Here is a 21,491-nt window from a genome sequence, read left to right as displayed (position 1 = left end):
AATCTATTTGACAAGAGCTTTTCTGAACTTGCTCTTTAAACATATTTTGCAGCTGTCTTTCTTTGTAAGAAGTGATGGAAAATCACCCGCAGTGCACTCCCTCTAGATGCTCATCTCATCATTCATGATGCCTCAGACCATTACACTAATTAGATGTCTTATTATAGGATTTTAAAAGAGCACTTTGACAGACCAGTAAAAGTCATGATACTTTCATCCTGTAAGCGTTGCTGGAAATAGGATAAAAAAAGATACAGTAAATACACCTGATCTAAAGCAGTGCAGTCCCCTATTGTGTTCTCCTTTTTGTGTGTGTGGCCAAAATCCAAAGTATTTCACCTAATCAAAGAACGTTGAGAAGACAGTCCAAGCACTTTTACAAACTTAATTTGACACATGCTGGACCTGTGAAGGGAAACTGTAATAATGGGACAGATGTTATGGGAGGATTCATTCCAGGTGCAGACATGTCTGTCTGCAGACAGCTGCGACAGTTTTCGAAATATTATTAACTGCTTGAATTGTTCTCTAACTTCAGCCAACTAAAAGGAACCTCCTATGGTCACACAAGTCATTACAAGGTAGGATGAAATGACAGAGGTGATGCAATCTAGAGAGGATGCATTACCTCATTGTCCCTGAAAATAATGCTCAACGCAAAATGTTGTTTAGATACACATAAAAAAGTTCTGGATAAAGCTGCAGGACTGTCAGGCTTGTGCTCGAGTCTGCTGAGTCTACTGTAGTTGAGGCCTTCATATCACCCAGTAAACACAAACTGCTGGATCATTTGGGCACTGCTTGCTTTTGTTTGACGCTGTGTTTATTCAAGGATTATCAGCAGATTCCCTTGAAGAGTGGATTATTGTATCACGCAGTATTAACTGCATGTATGTTTTGTAATCTGTGTGACTGAACAGTGGGAGAGGCACTTATCCAGCTGAGGCAACACTCACTGTGGGCTAGTCTGCCTTTAGATAGTGTATTGATTTTTTTATATCCTGATACTTTGAAGGGGCGTTGAGGCTTGGAGACTCTCACCCTAAAGCCTTGAATGCTAAAGAGGTTTAGCTGTCAGGTTTTATCTGATAAAAGATGATTCATTCACATTCACGCTTTCTCCTGTACAATATAAGGCCATATTGTAGAAGGCGGTGGGCACTGAAGCAAAGTTGGTCGCACTGAATTACAAGGTTTTACTTTTAACTGATAGCCATGTAAGACATATAGCCTGCTCTGTGGGGGCGTGCTCTGTTTTGTTAGTCTCTATTGATTTTTTTTGTCTTCATGTCTACTGTCTCTCTAAAAATAAGCGTTTGAGCTTTCTAAGGTAAGGGCAGAACAAAAGTCAGGACATATGAACTCATTTAAAACGTCTATGATGGTCCTCGCTCGTACTATCTCTGCAAAGCGTTCTTGTCCCACAGTATAGAAGTTGTACTTTTTACTCTCCCAGGAGATCTGGCTTTATATTCATAACATGTGGTTTCTAGAGTGATTGATGCAATGATGTTCAAAAGTTTCAAGTTAATGTGTCTAGCAGGGATTTCCTGTTAATCCTACATTTGATCTCATAAAAAGATTTACCTTGAAAATGTAGTATGTGTTTTTTACTTTTTAACGGTCGCTTGTCTTTTTTTCTACGAAAATCTTTTTTTTTCTCAGCAATTTTACTCACTTTACATGCTTTTAGATAAATAATATTGGACAACATCTGGATAGCGTGTTATCAAGCAGAAATCACCACATTTGAATAATTAACATCTCCACCTTCTCTCCTGGTAGTCCAGGCGATCCTGGTAATCCAGGCACACCCCTCTCACCCTGAAAGAACAGACTTGCGTTACAAAAGTGGTTCTCAGTGGTCACAAATTAGTGCAACGGCATGATAATGAAACCGATTGTGCCACAAATGTGCTTTTTGACTTTCCTACCGAAACACCTGGCCTCCCTTGCTCGCCTTTGTACCCATCTGCCCCACGTGGACCCTGACAGAAACAAAGGAAAGCAGCTTTAAATTCTCTAGTCTTGATGCTGGATTTAACGGTATATTAAGTGAGATTTGCTTTACCTCCACTCCTGTTGGACCTGGCAGCCCTGGACTTCCTCTAATGCCAGGGATACCCTTAAAATAAAAAATAAATAAAAAAAGACGAGAGATGCACACATTTGGTTTAACATTTGAACCCACCTCAACTGTGTGCATGATTCTAGGCTGCGGGATGAGTTTTTCATCATGCCGTAGAACATGTGGTTAACTTTTGGATGGCTTTCATCACACAAAATCACCACTGTGCTGCAACCAGTGGTATAATCAGAGATGTTTTTTTATTTATCCATTGGAATAATGAGTAAATAAGTATATTTACTACTGAAGCAGTCCTGACCTCATAGAACTAACAAGCAGAAACTGTCATGCCTTAATGGGTACATTAACTCAATTGGTTTTGGTATTTTGTCAGACGTGGATGCTGCTGTGACAGTGTTGTTGGCGGTTATGATCTGTATGTTTGTATATTGAACTATGTAGTACTCACAGGCTTACCATCAGCACCAGCAGGCCCAGGCAGACCAGGTTTGCCAGTGTTTCCTTCTTCTCCCTAAAGAAAGAATAAGGTAATTTAATAATGTAAAGCAGAATCTGGAGAGACACAGTGGTTCATACAGAATATCCGTATTTACTCTGTTTTTCTTATTATATATTCTGCTAATACACTGCATATATCTATATTATTTTTACTACTATTATAATGTCACTGCTACTACTTTGCACATATTTGTACATGTTGTTCATACATTGTTCATATTACATAGCCATATTTATTCTGCTCTTATAACACTGCAATATATTTCTTGTCCTGCCTATGCACCACCTGTCTATACTTTGTATATCACATGGCACTTTTCTGCTTTTTTTGCACTTCTGGTTAGACCATAGACTGTTAATATTAATGGACAAAGCATCCGGTTCGGCGAAGTGCTGCAAATGCGGAAGTGCCTTAAACCTGCATTCTATCTGAATTCCAGCAGAGGGGGGCGACATGTGCGGTTGCAAAAGGAGGTTGGTTTCTGTAGAAGTCTATGAGAAAATGAGTCTACTTCTCACTTGATTTATTAACTCAGTAAACATTTTCATAATGCGTTTATGGTCTCAATTGCTAGTTTTAAGTCTTCTGCAACACAGAATGATGTTCATGTTTTGAATTATGGTCTCGTTGATTTTAAAATCGGCGATAAAGCAGGGGGTGTTTTAGGGCGTGGCTATGATGTGATTGCCAGTGAAAGTGTGTAACGTAACGTAGAGTGTAAGCAGCTCCTCCCTCACTCCTCCCTCTTGTATAAAATTGTCACATCCGCAACCAGGATGGCTGCGCCCGTAACGGCAAACAACGGATAGCAGATCTCCACAAACCAATGGGTGACGTCACACATGCGCTGTCCATTAATATTATACCGTCTATGGGTTAGACGCAAACTGCATTTCGTTGTCTTTGTACTTGTACTCTGCACAATGACAATGAAGTTGAATCTAATCTAATCTAATGTAAAGCACTAAAGCAAATTCTTTGCATGTCTTTATCTATCATGTAACCTCAAAGCAGCATAAACAAATCCGTGTGGAAACAGCTCTGGTAACAATATGCTTTCTCTGGCGTTGATTTAATTTATCTTTTTAAACCATGCTGAGTTAGTTTATGTAATGTAAGATGCTCTTGAACACTATGTGGGGTTATAAGGAACATCTGCAAGCCTGCAATGGTCCCAGCATTTTGGATCTATTAGTAAATGTAGTAAAAGCTTTGCTGTGACATTATAAACACAAACATGCCTGAACCCAAGTAGGTTTTATTAACCAAGAGTCTTGTTGCTAATGTAATATCTCTCTGAGGTCTGTGTGTAAAGGCTTTTATGACCATGGCTGCTATTATTTGGTTGGTACCCTGTGATCAATAAGAGGGAGCACGTAGGTTTTATTTCCTATTTTGGTAATTTTCCATTCTAACTTGTGTTTATCTTAAACAGCGGTCTGGTTTGCTTCAAGCAAACAGCACATTAGGATCTTACAAGGCTAACCATAACTTTCCTCACAATGGCAAGCCGCAATTTGCCTAACTGGAGAAAAGAGGCTATTTGGTGCGTCCATAATTTGTTTTCAGCAGGTAACTGTGTGTTTACTGTAAGGGATAAAAGTGGTAAACCTCCCACACAGCACTGTTAATGGCAAGAAGGAAACCTGTGTTTGCAGGCTGTAACGACTGTAGTTGGATTTGACCTATTGGTAAAGTGCAACCTCATGTGTTCATCACATAATTATCCGACACAGAGAGCAGCATTTAGACATCAACTGGGAATTCAACAAACATTCCCTAAAGGCTAAGCTGCGAGGAAGAGAAAGTTTGTGCTCCATCATTAGGTCTCTTTGTCACTCCTGAGGTTACACATAAACCAACATTGTTAAAGATTAATTATTGTTATCTTATTTAATCTCAACAGAATACCACTGTTTAAAGTAAATATTTAAGCAACTGTCTGAACACTGAGGAGCTGGACAAGGCTGAGCTCTGTTCTCTGATATCTTGCAGCATACAGAAGTACTGTATGTGCGTGTTTTTTGCATTCATTTCTGCAGGCACGGTATGTGCTGTATATTAAAAAAGCAAAATTACACAAGACAAATAATGAAAGGTAATATAAAGAGGCCTTTTTTTAAATAACCAACCTTTATTCCTGGAAGTCCAGGGGGTCCAGGAGGACAAACACAAGGTTCTTGAGTTGGTTCAGTGTAATCAGGACTGTTAGCGCACTGTAATGAACCAAACCAAACATGCAGAATTATACATATTAGAGCTGCAATGATAAGTCACTCAATTAAGTGGTCGATAGACAGAAAATTATAAGCAACAATTTGAATAACCAGTTCAATCATTTTGGGTAATTTTTATAATAAGAAATGCCACAATTATCTGGTTCCTGGTTCTTAAAGGTGAATAATTGTTGGTTTCCTTAGTCTTTTACAATTGTAAGTTTTTGACTGTTGCTTGGATATTTAGAAAATGAGTGATCTATTAATTAATGGTCTAATGTTGTAAAAGTCACAGAATCCAATGCTGAAACCTGAAAACTCATTATTCATTCAATCTTTGTATATTAACCATTTACATCACAAAAGCTTACCCTACCTGGTGTGTTCAAAAGCCATCTGCATTTTACTTTGAATAAACTAAAATTCACACTGCAAATTGGACATCCTTCTGTTTTTTAATCAAATGTCATCCATCAAAAGGAAATTGATAACTGAACTTTGAGATTCCATTGCAAATAAGCCAATAAAAAGCACACAGAAAGGGGAGAAAAGCAGTGGTACACTTGGAAAGAATTTGTAATTTTAGGCTACTCATCCTGTCTCTTTTGATGTTTTCAACCCACATCCTCCCATTAAAAACTGTAATTTGGCTCTGGTTTTGTGGTTATAGCAATTTGGAAGCCAACATAACAATGGGCCACTGCTTCACAAACGCAGTTAGAGCCAGCAGACAATAAAAAAAAATGTTTGAAGCTGAGTTACGGGTCCCACTCCACATACATAAACAGATGTGTCTTGAAATGAATATGCTGAGTTTACACTACTTACTACTACTACACAACACTATAATACACTGTGCTGATGACTTATAAAGCAAATCAAATCATTTTGTGCCATGCAGTATGAGGTGTGGAGTTAACTGATGAGGAAATTGTGAGTTTCAGAGCAGAAACAGATGTAGTTGGACAAGGTGAGAAGTAGGTGAGAAGAAGTTATCTTTGTTGCTTTTGGACTAAAAAACAAGTTCAGAGCCAAGCAGACTCTTGTACTTACAACTCCAGGTATTTCACATGCAGTCTCTCGGCTATTCTGCTCGGGGTCACAGTAAATGCGAAGTTTCTGGATTTCAAACTAGATTTAAAAAGAGAAAAAAACTCTTGTTAAAAACACAACCTCCACTGCTGGAGACTCCAAACAAGCAAACAAAACAAACATGGGGGTAATTTTGCGACGTTTAGTTTTGGTTTTATCAGTGCTTTGCTACTAATGAATCGAAATTGCTATTGTACAAGTGTTGAATTGCCCTTATTGGGCACGGAGCAGCTACATGTTGCCAGACCTCCCTCAGTGTTGGAAGCGTTCTGCAGCGACGTTACACTATTCTTCCATTATTTGGTATTTTGTTAATGTTGGTGGTAAAATGGCTCCAGAAAGTCCCATAGACAGTTTCACTTGAGTTACCATGTGAGCAGAAAGATGATCCTGACATATGATTTATTTCATTTCCATTTTGTTTATGATAAAAGGTTTAAACATGATAATAATGTCTTGTGTGGTCTGTCGGTTCCTGCTAATGTAATGTTGTTTAAAAATTGCATTGTGGTAGGCTACTTTTAAAGGGTCCAATTACAAACATCTGTTTCCAATTACAAGTGTGTTTATCCAGAAATGATACTCACATTAGTGCATTCACTCTGTTAAATGGCCTAAAACTGCATGATCCATATAACAATGGATCAGTATACACAACAACAAGCTGTAGCTCATGTTAATATCCACAGTTATGTGTCAACATACTGGCTGGCATAGAAAATGTAAAAGTCATGAATAAATGATGTTCTTTCCTTTTTTCTTTTTGAACAAAGGATTTTCTGCACAGACTTTCTCCTATTATTTCTTATGGTACTGTATGTAATCCTGTTTATTATTAAGTCATATTTTTCTTTATATACTACTACTAATACTAATTGACCCAAATGCAACATTGTCAAACCTGCTTAATTGCTCACATATGTGTCTGAGGTATTTGAAAAGGTCCATTTGTATTGTTTCACATTAAAAAGTGTTACATCATATTAACATTTAGAATAAAAGGACGTATTGTGCAGTTATCCTTCTTTTCCATAGCGTTATCATGACATTAAAATGTTATATTATGTTTTCAGGGATGTATTTGCATTGAAAGCCCTAACTATGTAGCCTTCTGCTGAGTAAATTACAACACAGCACAATTATGATTTATTACTAATGCAGCATTTTGGCACAAAATGTGCCAATTGAGACAAATAAAACAGATTATTAAGACCATGTAGAGAAAAAGGCTCAATTTTGCCAAAGATTTATTATCCGCAAAGTTAAGCATGTCTCTCAGGAGGCACCAATAAACTGTGTGATGCTTAAAATATATATCAGTGCTGCGTTTGCTCAACTACTCATTAAGAAACCTGTTTCCTCTTTAGTAGACGTACTGCCGGATTACTTTTCTGGTAACCAAACATGTATTTCATGCAAACAAGGTTGTTGATGTTAATAAACTTACTGGCACTGTTGTTTCCTTCCTGACATATTTTCCAACTTGGGTTTTTCCATTGATGAAAATACCAACAGGGGGCTCCAAGGATAGGGTTTCAATTTCCAGGTCATCAACGTAAAGAGTAACATCTTCCTCTGTAACCAGCAGCCGCAGCTGGTGCCATTTCTCATCAAACAGCTTCTTTTGTCATAGAAAAAGAAGAGGAAAAGGACATTAATACAGGGCTGGCAGTGTGCTGATAAAGACATTAAAAAACATGATAAAACAATCTTCACCCTGGAGGGAGTGTGTACATTGGTGTGTACAACTGTTGTCCAGAGCAAGAAGCAGAAGGAGCTCAGTCACTAAACGGGGCAGTTTGATGTGTTAAAACCTCAACAATACAAAGTAGTCATGGCTATAGCTTTTATTCAAAAATATTGTGGCATCTTAAAGTGAAGACTGTGTGCTTTTGCAGCTTTTGAATAAACTACAGTGAAGATAGTCAATTGGGTGTCAATGTTTGTTTACAATAACTTTGGGGTAGAACAGACATACAAATCTACTCAACTCTACTTCTCTGTCCCACAAGTTAAAAAAACAATTGGCAAAAGAGCTTTTAAGTTTAAGGCTCCAGCAGATTGGAATAATCTATCTGTGTAAATAAGATCAATTTCTTTACTTGGTTTGTTTAAACATGCCCTGTCTGCTCACTTTAAGATGAACTGCCATTGTTATTAAAGATGCAGGCAATCCTTATGCCTACTGTCCATATCTAATATTTATATTGACTGTAGTTAGAAATTCACTCATACTCTACTGTTTACTTATTTACTTATTATTGGCCATTTGGTGGTTGTAATGTATTGATGAACATATGCATGTGTTGTTGTTGTTGTTGTTGTTGTTGTTCTTTTTTGATTTTTTTTGTTTTGTTTTGTTTTTTCACTTCTCTGTTGTTATGTAATGATTGTGTTATATGTTGGGACCCCCTCGAAAACGAGATGATACATCTCAAGGGGTTTATCCTAATAATAAACAAATTTTGAACATTTTGAACAATTTAACAGCGCTGAGTAAATGGGGATGAGTAACAACTGGATATACTCTCATCTCATTCATCTAAAACATTATTACCAAATCAAGTGCTATTTGTCTACGTGGAAGTGATTGTTGTGTTAGATTGACGTCACAGTTATTTGGTCTACAAAAGAGTTCAATTAGTCCTACATCCTCAAGGGCAACTAAAGGACACAATCTGCTAACCATGTACAGCTTCTACTTTTGTAAAGGTTGAATAGGCTTCTGAAGCTCTACAAGCTTATGCAAGCCATCTGGTTGTGTGAATACAGTAGAAGGATTAGGATTGATTGGTTACATAACGGGTATTGTGTGTGGTTGAAAGAAAATGTTTAAACCTTCAAGGTCCATTGATTCATAAAGGTTTCTGCCAGATTGTTTTATAATATATAATAATGAACAGAATAATACCATTTCAATACCATTAACTGTATCATACAGTATGAGCTAAAAGCTTTCATGCTGAGAATCAGTTTAAGAGGTGTACTCCAGCTATTTCAGTTTCAAAACATTGGGGGACACACAAGAGACGGATTAAATAAGAATGCACAAAATCAAAGCAATACAGGCCGAGATATCCTTACGTTTAGTCTTAGTAAATATGATAGATCCTACATTTCCCATAATGCAACTTTGTATCTCTTTGTTTGAAAACTCTCTGCCTGGTAAACACCCACACAGCCACAGAAGACATTATGCAACTGTGTAGTACTCTCTAGTAGAGTGCCCAATTAAGACTATTTTAAACAAATAATACAGTGTTGCCATACCCCTGCTGTATGTTGTGAAAATGTGACCGTTTGAATTCCACTTGCTGACTCGCTGGTTGTGGTGAACATGACGGTGCGCTTCACACCATTTAGAGTCACCGCCATCTGAGGTTTCCCATCACGTGTCTGTATTCTCCACACGTCCCACTCCTCTATTGCCACTGATCCTTTATACCTCAGTGTGGCCACAAAAACATATGATGGAGGCAGGCCATCAGGAAAAAGGTTCCTAGATGACCAAATGTAAAAGTCAGTCAACTTGTGAATACACTGGCTGTGATGAAGAAGGAATAAAAGCAAGGAGATTACCGTGTAGCTTCACTTAAGTCAACACGAGGTGTCACTTCGTAGGCCTTAGTGCCGTAATATGCCCCTTGTGTCTTTTTTGCTTTTTTAGCCAAATTTAAATGTAACAGAATATCAAAACCCTTCTCGTCACGGGAGTCTACGGGAATTCTTGCTGGACAAACGGTCTCTGCAATAGACAAACACAGTAAAATAGACAAACATAGGGACAAGTAGAGAATAATGGACAGAAGGACATGAGGCAGAGGGACATATGGAGTAGTCTGAGGTAAAGATACCACTAATACTGTCATAAAAGTAACCTGATAATATTTGAGTGGAACAGCACTGATCAGCGGTTGCTTACCTTCACACAGTTTCTGTCGTATGACCTGTATGATCCTGGAAATACCTTTGTAGTCCTCAACAGAGAAGACGTATGTTGAAAATGGCTTGTTTGCAATGTCGTTCAACTGGGTCACTTCTGTCTCTGACCCAACACCAATTGCAAACAGAATTACTCCTTTTTTCCTTGCTGCCTCTGCCGCTTTCAAAACCTCATCTTGAGACTTCCCATCTGTGAGGACAATAGCAATTCTGGAAATGCCTGATGGGCCACGCTCAGACAGTCCAAACAGTTTGTCTGTAGCAAACTTAATGGCTGTCCCTGTCCTTGTGTTTCCCCCCATGTACTCAATGGACTCCATCGCTTTAATGAGGTCTTTGGTAGAGGAGTGCTTCCCCAGAGGTATTTCTAAAACGGGGTCATCGCTGTACTGGACGACTCCGACCTGGGTAAACTTTTGTCCAATGTTGAAGCTTGTTGTTATGTTGACAAGCCAACGCTTTACTATTTCAAAATTGACATCTTCAACACTCCACGAGCCATCTAGAATAAAGACCAAATCACATGGTGCGGTCCTACAACCTGAAGCAGACAGGAAATGAACAATCAGCAGTGTAAAATAATGGTTTCAACAAATCCTATCTAGCTTGATGGAATACATGAAATAACATCTATCACAGTACATGGAACCACCTTTGCCAGTTGTATGCATTTGATTTATTTTTTTAAATGTATGGACAACAAGCATAACAAAGTGTGAGAAAATGAAGACAGAAGCACTCTTACTTCTTAAGTCTTCATCTTGAGCTGCACTAAACAAATGGAGAAGCATGAAGCACAGGCATCTTAAGACACAATGCATGGATGTCGCTTTGTAACCCATTATGCAGCAGTACCAAGTTCCAATTTTGCACCTACAGGGAAAGGGAAAACATGCTTTGTATTGAAGGGAAAAGAAAAAGGACAATGCAAGCATTTGTGACATGTGGTCCTTGTGTTATTCTTGCCTTGACAGATGTTAATGTCTCAGATTATTGTTTTTCCATTATTGAGATGTTTGGCTGCCATTTATTCTGGCTCATCCCCTCTCCACATATTTAAACAAAAAACTATCCCACTACCTGCAGTTGCACACTCACAGTAAATTATTATAAAGGTTGTGTGATACTTTGAGTTACATGACAAGGATGTTGCCAGGCCCTGCAAAATATTAATTAATTCAAACAATAAATGATTCAAGCATTGTATACACATGCAAATTAGCAGTATTTGTGCATTGAGGCAATGTTATCTCTCTGGATAATGCATCAACCTCATCATCAACCATCCATTAAAGCTATAGTGCGTAGTTTATGTCTCCCCCATCAGGAATTTCAAGTAATGACAACAAAACTGTTGGTGCATCCACATGGTACAAGCCTTCCGTGATCGCGCACCACCCCCACCCCTCCTCTACGCAATTGCTTGTAACGAAGAAGGACACAGAGGATTAAAAAAATGTGATGGACTCTTCAGAAGAGGTAATTATCTTTGCTTGATTTTCTGCGCGCGAAAGTCGCCGGAAGACACCATTTTCTAAACATAGCCATACTGAGAAATACAGAGAGTTGTGTGGAGCTGATAGTCTTAATTAGCTTTGTATCAACTCATTTGGCAATGGCTTGAATGAAATGGACGCTCATTAATATAAAAAGGTTATGCACTAAAGCTTTAAGGGTTAGATGAAGATTAAGCTTGTATGAATGTGTATGACTCAAGCACGGCAGCAGGATACATTCAAACTGTAATAATTTATAGTCATTTTCAAACATTTTCTACAATTACTTTAATGTTACTGGTTGTTATTGGTTAGGTTTTGTGACTCAACAGTTTTATAGCAGGAATTGGACAGGTCTTTATTCACATCAACTGAGCTATGCATTTTGCAGAATAAGCATTAGTACAAAGGAGTGTGCACATACAAGCTGACTTGGTGTAAGCAATACTGTATGCATTACACTTAGGTCAAGGCCCAAGTCAAGCACACAACAGACAGGACAGTCCATTCATTGTTTGTGGTAATTAAAATCTATATACGAAAGGTAGAAAATAACAGAGTGGAAGAAATGGCTGTCAAATGTCAAAATAATGGAGAAAGATGCTCAACAAATAATCTGACAGAACAAAATAATCTGACTATTTATGGTTTAATCCACAGGTCCAGCAGAATGTGTATTTCTTATTACACAAAACTGCATTCTTTGATTCGTTGGCCACTTGGGGGCAGTGCAACAACATTGACATATTATCACCTTATAAAGTTGATATGGCGAACTTGTTAGCAAACAGTTGCTTATTTACATATCCAACATTAGTACTCACTTGGAGTCATGTTACCATCTACCTGGTGAGAGTTAGTCCAATATTCACTCTCTTTTTAGCTCTGTTTTTTATCTCTACCAACGCCTGAGAAAAATATCTAGCTCTTTAGCTGCTAAATGCTCCAATATGTTCACCAGCTAGTCGCTAACTGTCTGCTGTTTGGTGCTGGGCAGGTAGTGTACAGTGGGTTTGTCAGAGCTTCTGCTGAAAACAGCTGCAGGCAGCTGTCACTGGGGCTATCAAGTGCAAATCCCGTCAGTCCATGTTTGCTTTTTCCTAAGTTATAATCACTTCCTACCTCCCACTGCTGCCACAGACACTGATGTACTACCCAGAAATCCTTAATTCACTTACTTGCACTACAAAGTTGTACTCTGAGCTCTGCATCCAACCTCCATGCGGCACACTTTATCTCTCCAATCCTGCTGCACAGCCTCAGTACACCTAAGCATTTTGCTTTCAAGCCTCATCCACCACATCCTCACATGTCAGCTTTACTTAATAAACAATTCACTGAACCTCTGACCACAACTGCCCTTAAACCAGTGCTCACTGTTTCCTGTGGGATTATCAGATGTTTCCTCAAATCTGCTGCCATTTGCCAGCTCTTGCCCACCCTTGGCCTAAATACAACACGCCAGCCCAGAAAAGCTTCACTCCTAGAAATTCCCTCGCTAATGGATAAAAACAATTGTAATACCTTCCTTCCCATCTGTGGATGAAGTAATTTTAACCAGTTACTGTCACGTGCAGCTGAACCACCAGCCTATGTCACCAGGCGTGTCATTCTTGGAGTAACATTATTTTAAACCCAGGCAAAATGTTTCAAAAACATTGGCAAGTCTGAACATAAGACATGTTGGGATATTAGTGAAACAGTTTGTACATATGATTAATCTCTTTTGGTTTGCTTCAACACCTTTCAACTCCCTCCAGCTCTACTTCTATATTTTCCTAATTTATCCACTGTGTCAGCTCTGCTAAAACAGCCTTCCTCCCCTTGGTGTTTTGCCCTACAACCATTCTTTACTTGAATAAGAAGAAGAAGTAACTTTATTTTTCTTCACATACAATCATACAGTACAACGTAGTGAAATGTAATCTTTGCATTTAATCCATCCTAAGCATTAGGAACAGTGGCCAGCCACAAGGCAGATCTGCTCTACCTTTGAGCCACAGCCACTGTCAAAATTACTGACTCAATCTGTAATGATCTTGCTGCATTTGCCCAGCCCTAGTCAATATCCACGAAGTTCCACTTCCGGGATTGCTCTCTGCCGGAAATTCCGCTCTTTTCGGATGTCCGTTTTCGGATGTCCCGTTACATTCCGCTTTCTTTGTGTTGTAATTTTAAACTCTGGTCAATTAATGAGGACTATGGTTAACTGCTCCTCAGATCTCTGCAGGGTAAATCCAGACAGCTAGCTAGACTATCTGTCCAATCTAAATTTTCTGTTGCACGACTAAAACAACCTTTGAACGTACACATGTTCTACCAAAACAGGTTCCTTCCCGATGCTATTTTGCAGCGGCACCGTGGCTCCGCTCGGCGCTTAGCATAGCCCAAGGCGACTGTGATTGGTTTAAAGAAATGCCAATAAACAAGAGCATGTTTTTTTTGCTATCCCGGATTGCTGTGTGGACTCGCCAGACCCTCCTCTGCAGTACTGGTCTGGCAATAAGAGACTAGCCCAGCCCTAAAGGCTCCCCACTCTACACCTGCACAGTAACATCCTTGTTGTACGGCTGAGAGCTGACTGTTGGAATGCTTCTCCTACACACTAGGGACTCAAAACAAAGATGTCCAAATATAGTAGCTGATGTCCCAATATAACCTCTGTGTTATGTGATTGTCAGATAAAATGATGGTATTCTAAAGAACCTCATGTAAACTATCTAGATGGTACCTGATCTATCTAGCATAGCTAAACAGTAACTTCTTATACCCAACAATGCACTCAAAAATAACCCATGTGAGGGTTTTCCTTATCTGGAGCCCCCAACAGTAGAAAATTATCCATTATCTGTAACCACTTATCAGACTATCACAGGGCTCACAATTATACCCAAGGGAAATTTAGAGTCAACGATTAATCTAACCTACATGTCTTTGGACTGTGGGAAGAAGCCGGAGAACCCCGGGAAGTCCCACACTAACACGGCTTGGGCCTTCTCCCACGCTAACACAGGGAGAACATGCAAACTCTAAAGAGAAAACCCAAGCTGGCCACCGGGTTCAATCCTGAAACCCTTTTGCTGTGAGGCAACAGTGCTAACCACTGCACCACCCAACACTAGCAGGTTTTTTTTTAGAGATTAAGATTGGGGGTAATTGTGATTGTTTTTTTCTGTGAAATGAGAAGTTCTTTGTACATTTTCAATTTCTTCCCTCGCCTTCTCTCCTCCCTTGTTGGTCCCTTCCAGCTGAAATGTGACCAGAGGAGGCAAAGATGAGGCACAAGGAGAGAGGAGTCGAGGCAACAGGCATTTAACAAAATAAGACATCCATGCTTTGAATATGATGTGTGGAACAGTTTGTATATTCCAGCTGTGTGTCACGCCTCTTTTGTACGTCGCTGGTGCCAAAAAGACACCTGTGTATCCTCGCTTATAGTTCATCCGGCAAGCCTCCTCTTTCCTTGCTTGTCTCTCCTCAAGATGCATTTTAGGAATTGAAACATACTGTACTTCAAAATGGCGTGCTGAGATCAATTTCTGGGTCACAGGCAGGTGGATGAAGGTTCCTTCAAGAGGCTATTTTGCAGTGGCACCGTGGCTCCGCTTGGCGCTTAGCACCGCCCAAGACGATGGTTGGTTTAAAGAAATGCTAATAAACAAGAGCATGTTTTTCTCCAGTCCCGGATTGCTGTGTGGACTCACCAGACCCTCATGTGACCCAAGGAGAGAGGAGATGAGGAGGCTCAAAATAGAAACATGAGAAGAGCCCTATGTATCCCAATGACTTTGGTGATCCTCTGATTTTTCTTCTAGAGCCAGCTTTTCCCATCAGCCTCAGATGTACTTAGTTTATAAATGCTAATGATTGCATGATTTAATGCAAACGTTAGCATGCTAATATGCCAAACTACGATGGTGAACATGGTAAACATTATGCCTGCTAAACATCAGCATGTTGATATTGTCATTGTGAGCATGTTAGCATGCTGACATTAACATTTTACTGTTCACATAACCACAGGAGGGCCATTTTAAGCCATTTAAAAAAAAAAAAAAAATCTATTATGTTTCTGGTGACAACATTCTTGGTTATGCCTTGGCCCCAACTCAGAAATGGCAAATACATCTCACTGAGATTTGAATGAAGCAATGTCAAGGCAAGTGCAACAAGTGACAAAATGCAGAGTTTGTCCTTTCACATTGGTTAATGTCAAATACAAAATGATGGCATTTTACATACGTGCTATTCACTGTATTTTGCAAGTTTATTTCAGTAACAGGTGAAAACAAACATGTAGCATTATAGTACAGTATAATGATGGTTATGTTCATGCTCATGGAATTAGAGATGAAATGGGATATTAATTAAGAACCCGGTGAAACAATGAAAAGAGTTGTTTACATTGTGCATGTGAGCAGAGGGTAGACATTTTATCATGGGTTGTTTCTGTGGCTGCTCTATCAAATGATCTTTTACAGTAGTTTCCAACACATGAAAGAAAGAAACTGCTGATATCCTTAAAGGAGGCAGTTGCAAATGAAGAGCAGATATGCTGCATACTGTAGAAGAAGCGGGACTTGTGGAAGGAATTTGATAGGAAGCCCCGGATTCTTCACCTTACTCATAGCTATTTCTGATTGTGACACGTAAAGGTCAACAAAACTGTGGCTAGGACATTACCCTTGGCCTCCCAAATGCTTTTATTCCTGCCCAGCCAAAGACGGGTCCCACTCTTTAACATGACTGCATTTTTCCACCATGTAAACTCAGCGTTGAAGTAATACAGTTGAAGGAGGCGTTAAGCTGCCATAGTTGTGCAAGCCGTTTGCTTCAGAATTTTTCCCCGCTAGAGAGCTGGAGGAGGTTGTTGGAAAACCCCCTCATTGGCAGGGTCCAGCCAGGATGACTTTCCCCTCGACTGACTTTCCCCAAACGGAGTGTTTCTACACCTCTGCTTGAGCCACATGGAATTCATTTACACCAACAGACAGTGAAATTCCAGCTGTGGACTGTGACCAAACACATGTAGTCATGATGAAGGGAAGCAACCTTCACCCAGGAATAAAAACGCACCATTACGCATGCTATGCTATAATGTGAAGAGTTGTAATGCATGCATAATGTAGCAGAATTACCATGTGCACTTGTGTTGCAGGTTAGTACCAGACTCCATTGATCTCTGATGTTATTGGGGCAGTGCAGACACTTTCTATCTCCAAGTTTTGGTGATTGAACGGCAGAACTGTAATGCTGGTATACATATTAAGCAAATCAAAAAGTTAAAAAAAACTTTATGGCTGTAAACTGTCACATGGAATTCATTCTAGGTTGAGCCAGTTGTTTGTTGCAATACTTTGCAAAAAAAAATATTTATGTGAGACTTATTCGCAGGTTATTCGCAGTTTAGTTCCAGCTGGAAATGCTGTTCAGGAAGCTGCTGAACAAATGATTTCTCCCATCTCACCAGATAACATTTCACTTGTTCAGGGTGGGCGACATTGAGTCACACAGATTTTGAAGACACTATGAGACCACAGATTGTGTGCTTAACAAATTATACTTCCCTTCAAATGTGACATCTTTCATTTTGCATAAACCATAATAAAATGTTTGAATTATTGAACGCTGAAAAACAAAGGTTTTGTACCTGTACTTTATGTAACTGCATGTTTTAACTCCACTTGAACTGCTGAAGTTATTCTTATCTGCTGTAAAGTTGGCAAAAGGAAGTTGTTCCATTCCAGAAACAACAACTGCTGTTCATACTGAACAGTTGCCAACTTCAGGGGGATTTATTGCTGCCAAATTCTTCAAGCAACAAGGGAAAGCCAAGCCCTATCAGTTGTTCTCCATAGAATCTGTTCAACTAATCCAAAATGTTAAATATTTTCTTGTAAAACGCCAGCCCATAGGGGTGTTATCACTGTCCACTCTCAGATGCTTTCAGATATTTTCTACTCTTCTCATAAATATTATTGTTCTTCATATACATGCAATTCTCCCATCTGTAAAAACTGTACAGTACATGCAATGCCGCCGTGCACTATGCTTGCACAGATTCAAGGAATATGAAAGAAAAATCCTTTTTTACGAGAAGTGAAATGGCCAGGAAAAAAAATATTGAGCTGATTCCATTCATTCTTTGCATGACAGTAGCACAAACAAGGGACTGATAACTGAGCTTAATGTCTTCAATATGCAACTGCGGCTGCACAGACTTGAGTACACCAAAGCAAAAGTTGACACAGTGCAAAAACTGTTACTATTCTGAACACATCATAACACACGGCATACTGAAAAATAAATTAAATACACTAAAATCCGCCCAACAGGTTTACTTTAATGATCCAAAACTGCATCTATAGATTCTAATACTCTACTTTCTACTGGTAAAATGAATATGACAGTTGCATCTTCATGCATAAACACTTCTAACTGCAAAACAGAACATTCTAAAATTTAGAAATACAATAAGTTGCCTCACAAAAATTACACAAAGTAAGCGAAAAGTTACCGGTAAGCGTCCAAGCCCTTGTGTGAATTCCTGTTAATCCTCTCATTGAGAGCCAGTGATCAATACTGTTCACAGCCCAGGTTTTACACAAACTGGATTTAGAGAGAAGTGCACATGTTTCTCTGCTGAATGAAAGCCTGCCCTTTCCAGCAGCTCTCTCTGTCTCCTCTGTTTCTGTCCTTCTTCCTCTCCACCCCCCTACCCCCCCCCCCTCCTCCTCACTCCGGACTTTTACTGGCCTACAGCCACCCTCAATTACCATGGGTGGAAAGAGAAGCAGATAAGGAGAGCATGAAATAGTGAAGCAGACAGCCCATCTTTGACAGTCCAAAAGGAAAATAAGAGTAATGAGCACAGCCTCCTTCCAAGTGTTGAGGGTTTGGATCGCGTGTTGCTAGGGGCATAACCAGAGAACATGGAGTTTTCTGGATGCCGGACAAGCACCAGATCAGCCTACAAGTCTTATTATACTGAGACACATACTGTATACTGTACTGTTCATGGTGCCTTTAGCAGGACCTCAAGTGCTCAGCAATGCATTATACTACTCCTTTTTGAATTCCACTTCATCACCCAAATGGACAGCACATTAGGTTCTTACAAGTCAGCATAGAATAAGGTGTGAAAAACTTCTGCAGTGCTTTTTCTGCACAAACAGCTGGAAGTCGTTAGAAATGCAGAAGTGAATCTGCTATGTGTAGAGCAGGCAGATCTCGGTTTTATCCAATCCAACAAGTCGTATCATGTTTGTACTCAGTGTCAGCCTGCTCTGCATCAACACAGAGGAGCCTCAGTCTTTGCAGGCTCTCTTAAAGGCTCCAAAACGCCTGATCTTGTACTGAACTCTCTATTGTACAAGTAAGTATATAAGATTGATGTTCTCATATGATTATCTATCATATGATGATTGATAAATATGATTATGAGGAGATTTTGTACATTTAATATTTTATACACAATACATATGGTCATTTTATAAAATCATGCATTGTTAAAGTATATAAAATACTGACCAGCTACAGCATTAACATGCTCCTTACATGTTAATAATAATAATCATAATAATAATAATAATCCAATACTATAAATGTAACAATATAACACATCTGAAGGGGGCCATTCTCCATAAAAAGCACTTTTGCTTTTAATACTTGAATTAGATTTTGTCACTAATACGTTTATACTTTTGTTTTTAAATGCAGGAATTTTACTTAGAGTGTTTTTAAATTGGATATTGCTACTTTCACTTAGAGAGAACATCGTTTTCCACTACTGCCTACAGGGTACACAAAGATGTCAACAGACGTCATCTCATGCTGAGATTGAGCAGCGGTAGTTTCCCCGATGACGGCCTTGTTGACCCTGAGCCTCAGCACACTCTGGTGGATCACACAGGCAAATACTGAGTTGGTGTTTGGAGCCTGGGAGTGGCCAACCTGCTGGTGAGAGTAGACTTTCCAATGCTGACTAATCTTCTGTCTCTATGTACTGGTTTCTGGTTTGTAATCAGCATGAAGGAAACCCCGGGGGCAGAAAGTCTCTAAGCTTATTTTCCTACAAGAAACCACTTCAGTTGTCTTCTGAGGCCTATATATCCATCAATATGACTGTGGACTGTGGCCATATGTGGAAATGTGACAGTGATAACATTTAATACTACATTTGTTTGGATAGATTAGGCCCATGCCAGAAGAACAGGGGCCCGTTTCAGGAAGGAGGATTAACAAACTCTGAGTGTAACCCTGATCTCTGAGTTGATTTACCCTGAGATGGGAAACTCTGAGTTTTCAGTTCCAGAACAGCTGATATGAGTTGGTTCAATCAGATCAGAGTAGGTTCACGCGCGTGCACCACCACAATAAAAAGGCAGCATGAATGGAGCCATGATACTACGATTCACCATGGCAACAACCACAAACAAACGGGTCGGCGGAAATACTAAAAAAGCAATCACAGCAGCTGCTGCAAAAGAGAGGGAATTTGCGTGGGAGAAAATTTCTGCTATATATAATATCATATTTAATCATAAGTATAATATTACTGGTGAAATGGTATTGAACCTATAATCTATTTCATTTAGGTGCAATACTGCGGGCGAAAAAGTCCTGGGCCTACTAATCCCATTCTGAGGCTGCAGCACCATCATTAACAGAATTATAATTCATAATCTTTTATTTCAAAGGGTTTACATCATTTACCTGCAATACTGTGGAACTCCTTTTAATTGCTCTTACTGGTTTGTGTCCAGGGAACACTACAAAAACATTTAAAACATGTTTCAGAGCGAGTCACACTCTTCTGACGGTGCTTTGCTATACAGTGGCTTTACTAATATGCTCCACATCACCAATGTTGTAAAGAAAACTGCCATTTTCAAAAAAAATGTAATGCGACACAAATAATCTACTGGGATGTAGAGCATGTCCACGATGGGTGACGTTAGTGATGTGAGGACGGATAAGGTTATGTAAGCTACATAACTGATAGACTGGGAAGAAAAACGATACCGCTCAAATGGGTAGTTATCTGGAAAGTCAAATGCGTCGGGGCCTCAATATCATCTCCTGACGTATGTTTAACACCCTGCGAAGTAGGCTAATACAGCTTCTTCATCAATGGGATCATCGCCAAAAGGAAATGCCATGTTTTGAGAAAAAAAAGTTTTATAGTCTTAGTCTTATTAGTCGTTTTATTTATTTACACTTTGCATGTGACGCAAGAACATCATTCTCCTAGCAACAAAACCTCGCCAGTTTTACCATACGAAAGTTGGTGTTTTGAGGTGAAAACGATATGCCAGATAGTTGCTGTACGATTGGTTGCACTAACCGCCGAGGAGAGAAGCCAGGGTTATGTTTTTACCGGATCCCATCTGATAAGGAGAATACACGTGTACTGATACACGTCAGTGCAGTGATCATTTCATCAAAGGTATGTCGTTTTGAGGTTTGTAATATCTGATATAGGGTGGCCAGACGTCCCGGTTTGACCGGGACAGTCCCGAGTCCTGACAAAAGCTGTGTTGGGATGCTAAAATATCCCGGTTTACACCAATCACTATGAAATTGTCCCGGTTATCAGCGATTACATAACCGACGTGGTCTTATTATAGCCCGATCATTAACTAAACCCATGTAGAAAGACTAATAAAGCATCCAGCGTATGATTTTAAAGCACCCATATTATGCTCATCTTCAGGTTCATAATTGTATTTTAAGGTTGTACCAGAATAGGTTTACATGGTTTAATTCTCAAAAAACACCCTATTTTTGTTGTACTGCAGTGCTCTCTCTCACTGCTGCAGATCCTCTTTTCACCTGGTCTCTGTTTTAGCTACAGAGTGAGACCTCTTTTCTTCTTCTTCTTCTGTACTATCTTTGATTGCACTCCCACATGCGCAGTAGCTCAGATGTAGATCATGTCAGCTAGCTAGCTCCATAGACAGTAAAAGAGGCTGTTTCTACAACTTTGGTCAGGATTAGCTGGGAGACTTCTAAATGAGGGCGCACATGTAAGTAGTTCTTTTGTAGATTATGGTGAACTTTTGCTTGTTGTAGCATTGCTTTGCTATTGAGAACGAGATAGCATGCATAACACTATGAGCTAATGGTTGTGGTTAGCCTGCTCGTTTCGGCTTGTG

At 39.4% G+C, this 21,491-nt stretch overlaps 1 protein-coding gene across 4 annotated transcripts in view; it reads right to left on the bottom strand.

The window, feature by feature from the left end:
- The window catches only part of col21a1 (collagen, type XXI, alpha 1), a 29,907-nt gene extending 11,824 nt beyond the window's left edge, over nt 1-18,083 (bottom strand). For 2 of the 4 annotated variants that reach the window (XR_004895269.1, XM_031303482.2), the window contains exons 1-12: nt 17,852-18,083; nt 10,584-10,711; nt 9,819-10,379; nt 9,476-9,641; nt 9,167-9,395; nt 7,344-7,517; nt 5,858-5,935; nt 4,721-4,804; nt 2,538-2,600; nt 2,072-2,125; nt 1,935-1,988; nt 1,771-1,824 (exon numbers count right to left, since the gene is read on the bottom strand). Coding sequence is in view for 3 of the 4 variants with exons in the window: in XM_031303482.2 (XP_031159342.1) it covers nt 1,771-1,824; nt 1,935-1,988; nt 2,072-2,125; nt 2,538-2,600; nt 4,721-4,804; nt 5,858-5,935; nt 7,344-7,517; nt 9,167-9,395; nt 9,476-9,641; nt 9,819-10,379; nt 10,584-10,680 (1,614 nt within the window). In the remaining variant the exon portion in view is untranslated. The remainder of the gene's footprint in view (nt 1-1,770; nt 1,825-1,934; nt 1,989-2,071; nt 2,126-2,537; nt 2,601-4,720; nt 4,805-5,857; nt 5,936-7,343; nt 7,518-9,166; nt 9,396-9,475; nt 9,642-9,818; nt 10,380-10,583; nt 10,712-17,851) is intronic. The other 2 variants (XM_031303487.2, XM_031303493.2) reach the window with 2 other exon arrangements.
- Nucleotides 18,084-21,491: the final 3,408 nt, after the last annotated feature.

The sequence above is a fragment of the Sander lucioperca genome, chromosome 15 (assembly GCF_008315115.2).
Source record: "Sander lucioperca isolate FBNREF2018 chromosome 15, SLUC_FBN_1.2, whole genome shotgun sequence".
In the NCBI taxonomy this organism is placed as follows: Eukaryota; Metazoa; Chordata; class Actinopteri; order Perciformes; family Percidae; genus Sander; species Sander lucioperca.
This window is presented reverse-complemented; position numbering and strand designations above follow the sequence as displayed.